This window comes from Mastomys coucha, unplaced genomic scaffold (genome assembly GCF_008632895.1).
Source record: "Mastomys coucha isolate ucsf_1 unplaced genomic scaffold, UCSF_Mcou_1 pScaffold23, whole genome shotgun sequence".
NCBI lineage: Eukaryota > Metazoa > Chordata > Mammalia > Rodentia > Muridae > Mastomys > Mastomys coucha.
This window is the reverse complement of record NW_022196906.1, coordinates 48,365,426-48,373,232: the sequence shown is the minus strand read 5'-3', so window position 1 is coordinate 48,373,232 and position 7,807 is coordinate 48,365,426. Positions and strand designations below refer to the sequence as shown.

The window sequence follows — 7,807 nt, the reverse complement described above, 5'->3', positions numbered from 1 at the left end:
AAAAAAAAAAAAAAAAAAAAGAAAGTGTTCCCTTTCTATATGTCCCCATATTCCCTTCTAACATGGTGCTCCCCACCCTGAATTAATATTCTTCTCCCAGAATATTAATTTTCTAGCTCTGGTCACAAGTTTGATGTCTTCTCAGGATAAACCAAAAGGCTGCACATTCTCGTAGCCATCATTATTCTACGCCAATGATCATTGGCAGTTATAATAATTATTATCCTGCCCTGTAATTCCAGTTGCAGTTGCTGGCCTGGTGAGGTCTGAGTTGACTTGGGTGGTGTGTACGCATTGTCATCTGCAAGGCTGCCTCTGGAAACACAAGTAGGTAGGTTTGCTGAGGGGCAGAGGTGCCCAGCAGTTCTCTCTCCACCGGCTCTCGCTCAGATAGCTATGAGAATATCCCCAGAGGTGCTAGGAGGAGGAACTGCCAGTGGTGCTACTAGGGGAGCTGTACTATTTGAAAGAAGCTCCTGGTACCTCTCCTAGCCCAGGACCTATCCAGAGCACTGGAGGTACAAAGCTATACAGAGAGAACCTTATAGAGTCTCTGGCCAAGAGCAACCTTTCTCTGCCTTTTTACTAATGGCCTGGCCTGATACAAAAAAAGGCTCAAAGTCTCTCCTGCCAGGGTCTGCAAGTCCCCACCATGCTACATGCCAGTTTTCTTCAGAGGATTCTGCCTCGCCCATCTCCACAAGCTCCCAAGATAGTGCTGATGGATCTTCAAAACAGGACCCTGGTGTCCTGTTAGGCCTGACACCAGCCCCTGCTTCTCTCTGAATAAGACAGGCAGGTTGTTGTCTCTGGGACTTTACTTACACACAACAGCCCAGAGAAACTTCTCCAGAGACAATAGAATCCCTTTGTGAGCTTCCTTCAGAGAGAACCCTAAGTTAAGTGCCTGCCTTGAAGAGGCCTGAGTGTTGCCTTTCTGTTCAAGGGGTGGGAGCTCTTCTGCTAGTCAGGGAAATCCTCCACAAAGGCCAACATTAGTTCCTAGAAGGTCAACCAAACACAGCAAGATGCTGTGGGGAAAGGCAGCAACAGGAAGCGAAGGGTAGGCTGAGCCTTGACTGAACACAGGTGTGAACACATGGGGGTCACAGTCTGCTCCCCTGCATCCCAGCTGCAGAAGGAGAAATCCATTCCCAGAAAGCTGTCCCCTCTGTCCTGATGTAAACATTTGGATAAAAGAGGAAGATGCTGGGTATCTCAACACGGCAACTTTGAGACGGGAGTTGCATCAGCACCCCATGCAGAACATGAAGTGCTCTGTCTCCACATAGGACTTCCCAAGGCGACCCATCTGAACACAGTCATGGAGAAAAGAAATACAGGACTGGATGGGCAGAACTGCCCCATTACCCATTTTTCCTCTCTTGCCAATCGCTCCTCTTTCGCCTTTTGGGCCCTGGAGACCAGGCTGTCCATCGGATCCATTGTGGCCTGGTAACCCACCAGCTCCTGGAGGTCCTGTGCCAAGCATCGAATGGGCACAGTTAACATCTTCACTGAAGGTGATGATTTCCCTTCTATGCTGTTTCCCACATCTTCCTGCCTTTTCCCGACCTCCTTCTAGAACAGGGAGGGTCTGGTGCATGGATAGGGGGGCAGGTCTCAAGTTAGAGCCACAGAAAAGGACATGGATGTGGGCAGGATGTGGCTGCACTCCATCCCTCCACCACCAAAGGACCTCCAAAGTCCTTGGATCCTGGGCTCAAGCCTTCCATAGCTGCCCCTGGAACTAAGAAATGGGTACTTACCTGGTGGGCCTGGTGGTCCTACAACAGAAAAGAGAAATTAGATGAAAAAGCCACAGGAGGTCAAATGAGAAACCAGTACCACAAACCCCTTCCCTCCTTAAAAATGTCTTCGTTACCTGCTAAGAAAACAATCTCGCATTGTTTATTATTTATAGCTTGTTATGGTTTCCCCTGAGGGAAAAGCAGCTTAGCAAAGACTCATTTGCTAATCAAACTATTTTGTTAATTACATTCCAATAGGTCTAGAATAATTTCTGAGCTGGTTTCAATATAGATTCATATATCAATTATCTTGGAAACAGGTCAAACTAATTATCTGGGGGCCAATGGAAACACAAATTCCCATACATCCTTGGCGAAGCACAGGTGTCAGTACATGTCGCTTCAGAGCAGAACACATTAGAACACTTTATAAGAGCCACCCCGCCCCATCCCCAGCCACCTTGTCTCCTCTAGGACACTGAGGCGTAACTCTAGCCCACACTGGCTTTATGGACCTGTATTTTGTTGCATGAAATAGCCTGAGAAAGTCTGAGAGATCAGGTCAGGTGACAAACACGTTCTTTAGTGTGAAGTGATCCGAGGACCTAAGTGGTTTGGATGAATCATTTACACAGAACTGAGCAAATGATTTTGCTTTAAAAAAAAAAAAAAGGCATATCTTACTGTTAGCTAGACTGAACACTTGGGCTAGCCAGCAAGGCTGTAACATGAGAAAACTGAGTTCCTTGTGTTTCTCTAGCTAATACATAATGATTCCCAACTTGAGCCTTTGCCTATTCAGAGGCAAGCATTTCTAAACATATATCATGCACACCAGACTCCACTAAGAAATCTCAGTGCTAGTATCTGCTGTGTTCATAGTCTATGAGAGGATGGTAGAGCCTTTAAGACCACAGGGCAGTATGGAGGGCTAGATAAAGAAATAACTCCCAGGTTAGTGGGGAAGTGTCTGGCCACACTGAAATTTGAGAAGAGCTCCCAAAAAGGCGATCCTTGGACTGTGGTCCTAAAGAGACAGTGAGCCTAAGAAGTCAGTGTATATAGGCCCAACTGTAGCGGGCCTTGCTGCCCGGACGGCGCAATAACGACCAAACACCGAGACTTCTTCTCTCGACGGTTTACTCAGGAAATTTCTTTTGTGTTACAGCCTTTTTTACGTTTCTAAGTGTTACAGCTCTTTTAGGTACCTAAGTATTATAGCTCTCCTAGGTTCCTAAGTGTTACACAGCTCTTTTAGGTGTTACGGCTCTTCCTGCCTCCTAGGCGTCGCCCACCTCCATGGAATGGCACTTCTTGCTTCTAGGTGCTGCGGCTCTTCCCGCTTCTGCAGAATGGGCTGCAGCGGCCAGCGGCCCTGCGGCAGCTGAGGCTGAAGCAGCGGTGGCAGCGGCTCTTTCTTCTGCATAGTCGCCGCTGCTCTTGCTCCTACATAATAGCTGCTGCTCTTGTCTCTACGTAGTCCTTGCTGCTCTTCTTCTGTGGAGTCGCCGCTGCTCCTGCTTCGCAGCTGCTCTTGCCGCTGCTCTTGCTTAGGCGGAGTGGCGTGGAATGGCCCCCCGACTGCCTGGAGAGCGCCCCTTTTTATACCCGTGCCCAAGCCCTCATGGTTCTACTGGATTGGTTCCCTGGCAATCTCCTCATTAGCATACACCTGCTTGGGAGGGGTTTGGTAGCATGCACCTGCTCGGGTTTGGCGCATGATTGGTTAGCATACACCCGCTCGGGAGACACCTAATTTGCATGAGCCCACTTGGGAGAGAAGCCAAGGTCTGAACTTGGTCAGAAAGGAACTATTACGGCTCAGGATGTGAGATAGAATAAAAGGATTGCCCATGCTTGTGAGGTGGACAAGGCCGTGGATGGCCCGGACAGCTAGAAGCCCCTGAATGCCAGGACAAGGTGCACAGACTCTGAGAGGTAGGCTCCTGAGCGAAGTGTGTTGCTGGGACACCAATGTAGATCTGAGATGTTCTTTGTAGTTGGAAGATGAGTACAGCGAAGTTACCTAGACAGAGGCAGATGAGCTGCTGCACAGAGAAGCAGACAGGGGTGCTGTGGGGGGAAAATACACAGACCTTTGAGGTGAAAGTCAGGCACAGTTGTGGGAAAATGTGACAGCTGAGTTGCAGAAAAAGCTAGAAATTCAAAGAGTATCTCCATGGCATAAGGAAGACTCCATGTCCAATTGGAAGTAGGTGGGGAAAATTTAGATAAACGGATTCTAGGACATTGATGAACAGAGTCTAGGGACATAGGATTCTTGGGAGAATGGTGTCTGTGAGTGCTTTCAGAGTGCAAGGATTTTCAGGAATTTCAGGCCTTTCACAATAGCTCAATTTTCTTTTCAGGGGATAACGCTAACCAAGTAACTGAAGGACTTGTATAATAAAAACCTTAAGAAATTGAAGAAGATGTCAGAAGATGGAAATATCTCCCATGCTCATGGACTGCTTAATATAAGATTAACGTAGTGAAAATGGCCATCCTACCAAAAGCAATCCACAGATTCAATGTACTTCCTTTCTAAATCCCAACCCAGGTTTTCACAGAAATTGATGGGACAAATTTCAGTTTCCTATGGAAACACAAAATAAACAGAACAGGTAAAGCCATCCTGAATCGTAAAAGAATTGTTGGAAGGAGCACCATTCCTGATTTCAAGCTGTAATACAACAGTATAGTAATAAAAACAGCATGGTGTTTGCATAAAACAAACATATTGATCAATGGAATTGGATTAAGGACATAAGTCTAGACACCTATGGACAAAGCCAGAAATACACACTGGAAAAAAACTAGCATCTTCAACAAATGGTGCTGATCAGTTTGGATATCTGCACATAGAAGAAGGCAAATAGATGGATACTTATCGCCTTTTATAAAACTCATCTCTAAATGGACCAAGGACCTTCACATAAGGCTAGATATACTGAATCTGATAGAAGGGGAAGTGGTGGGATAGCCTTGAACTCATTGGCACTGGAAACAACTTTCTGAACCAAACACCCATAGTTAGCACAGGTACTAGAAACAACCGTTAATCTATGAGACCTTACGAAATGGAAAAACTTCTGAACTGGCAAAGCACACCATCATTTGGACAGAGCAGAAGGCTACCGTGAGTTTTCTAAAGATGAAACACAATGGCTGGGTATCTGCACATAGAAGAATGCAAATGGATGGATACTTATCGCCTTTTATAAAACTCATCTCTAAATGGACCAAGGACCATTGAAACACTTAAGTGTTTACTGTCCTTAGTCACCAGGGAAATTCAAATCAAAACTGCCAGTCAGAATGGCGAAGACAAGATCAGCCGGGCAGTGGTGGTGCACACCTTTAATCCCAGCACTTGGGAGGCAGAGGCAGGTGGATCTCTGAGTTTGAGGCCAGCCTGGTCTACAGAGGACAGCCAGGCTACAGAGAGAAACCCTGTCTCGAAAAACCAAAAAAAGAACGGCCAAGATCAATGAAACAAATGATAGCTCATGCTGGTAAAGATTCAGAAAAGGGAACATGTACTCACTGCTGGTGGGAGTGCAAACTTGTATGGCCACTGTGAGAATCAGTGTGGAGAAACCTCAGGAAGCTAGGCTTAGATCTACCTCAGGATCCAGCTCGACCACTCCTTCACATATACTCAAAGGACACCATATCCTACTATAGAGACACTTGCTCAACTTGGGAGAAAATCAAATAATATTGTTCTGTTAAAGGGACACATCCATAAAATGACTTCGAATGGCATGCTGTTATACTCGTAGATCAACATCTTGCTCAGCCATCATCAGAGAGGCGTCCTCCTGCCGCAGATGGGAAGTAATACATAGATTGACAACTGGACTACGTGGAGAGAGTCAAAGACCTTGGAATGCTCAATCATAAAATGATATTTCTTTATTGATTCTCTCCCCTCGGGGCTGCTCAGGGAACTATATGGGAGAGGAGGCATAAAGAGTACAAGAGACGGGGGTTGTAAGACTCGAGGGAAACAGTGTCTTCCAGACACAGCAGGGCTGACCCACATGTGAACTCAGAGACCAGTGGTGTGCACAGAAGCTGCTTAGGTTCGAGCCAGACAGGGTACCAGGGCAGAAGGTGCCAAGCGGACAGAGGCTCCTGCCCTACCAAGAAGCTATTGACAACTGATTGCAAAAGAAAAATTACTTTTCTTCAATTGAGTGTCATTGATTATGCAAACCACACTTAAGGGCAGGCCCCATGCCCAAGAGCAGAAGGCTAACCAAAAGGAACTCTGCGAGTCTGGGGAGAATTTTTGTTGTTGGTGGTGATGTCTCATGTAGCTTTGTCTGAGCACTTAAAAAATATTAATGGCTTTTTGCTTTTACATTATGGTTCCTGATATTGAGTTTTTATATGTTTTGGGGTGTGTATGTATGTGCGTTTCTTGTGCCTTTTCATTTCTCTTTTAATTTTTTTTCCTGTTTGTTTTTTAAAGAGAGAAAGAAAGTATATATTCAGACTTGGACGTGTAGAGAGGTGGGGAGGAACTGGGAAGGGAAACATGATCAGAATATATTGTAATAAAAAGATTTATTTTCATCACGTTGCACTCCTTTAATCCCAGCACTCAGAGGCAGGAGTGACGGGTATCTCTGTGAGTTCAAGGTCTGCCTGCTCTACATAGTAACTTCCAGGACAGCCAGGGCTACAGAAAACCTCTGTTCCAATTAAAACAAACAAACAAACAAACAAACAAAAAAACAACATTAAAAGTGTATAGTAATTTGCTGTGTCATTACTGTGTCTTTACCAGCAGGTGGCGCACGTGAAGGGCTGGTGGTGAACAGGAGTCAGAGGACCTCAGTTAATCAGTTACAGCGTGTGCCACAGTAGAGAAGCAGAGGACAATGGAAAGACTCTGTAAGGTGAATGTTGATGATGTCAAATGGGCATCAGGAGCTTCCAGGAGAGTCCCACAATCATGTCAGGGGTGAACTTTAGGGAGGAGTCCTCAGGTTCTCTATGTTTAGAATATATTAGCTCTTCACAGTCTTCTAATGAAATGCTTCTACTGCAGTTCCCAGAGCTCCACTGACTACAGTTCTGTTTGTATCCAGAGGCTTGCCCACCATGCTTCTTAAAATTAAATATCTGGGTGCCATCTGGAGAGTTTAGCTCATTCCGGGCTGAGAGGGGGGTCTAGAACCTGCATTTTTACTAGGTACCCCTGGTGAATGGCATGCTTGATTACAGATCCCCTAATACGAGGTGACAGCTTTCTAGAAAAATATTTAGTCACCACCAGCACATCTTTAAAAGGGTCCGCGTAAATGTGGGAGTCCCTGGAGAGTGGAGCCTCTGTTGGTAAGTATGCTACATCTAGCCTTGGCCTGTGGAGGCTTTGGAGCCATATGCTCTCTCCATGAGCACTAAGATGGCAGAGGTGTGAGGTAGCCACAGCATGGTGCTCTAAATAACCAGAGGAAGCAGTACTGGGAGGGTTATTCAAGCATCACTGGGTATTGGGAAGATAGAACTTTTGGTACGTTAAGCTGCAGATGTCTTACTGTCTGTGAACCAGAGCATGACCTAATTGGCATTGGCAAATTGTACACCTCTAGCCATATAATTGTACACCTGCCATATTGCTGTTTCTTCTCAAGTGGTGGGAGAAATGGAAAGTGCTAGCAGAAATGGAAGACTCTTAATGGAGGCAAGAAATACAGGTTTTGCATTTAATGGGGACATGACAATAAATAAGCATGGCCTCTAGATTGGGCACTGGTGCAGGATAACTCTGCAGGCTTTTGGGCTACCTGGCTCCACCCACAATCACCATTTCAAACATTAGGAAGAGAACTGTCCCTGCAGGTCTGCAACTCCCCTCCCAACAGCTCCCTGTTCACTTGAACAAGGCACCAGGGAACACAGCAGTGACTACAGGAAGCTCTTTTCCAGAGACTGATTTAAGAGAAAGAGGGCATCAAACTCACCAGAAACACCTCAGACGGTGAGGCCCGGGCTGCAGCTTTAGAGAGCACACACACACACACACACAGAGAGAGAGAGAG

The 7,807-nt window shown here is 46.0% G+C and overlaps 1 protein-coding gene across 1 annotated transcript in view; it reads right to left on the bottom strand.

Moving 5' to 3' along the window:
* Gldn (gliomedin) overlaps positions 1-7,807 on the bottom strand; it is a 51,767-nt gene that overhangs the window by 20,392 nt on the left and 23,568 nt on the right. The window contains exons 3-4 of the mRNA XM_031344823.1: positions 1,770-1,787; positions 1,372-1,479 (exon numbers count right to left, since the gene is read on the bottom strand). Coding sequence (XP_031200683.1) covers positions 1,372-1,479; positions 1,770-1,787 — 126 coding nt within the window. The remainder of the gene's footprint in view (positions 1-1,371; positions 1,480-1,769; positions 1,788-7,807) is intronic.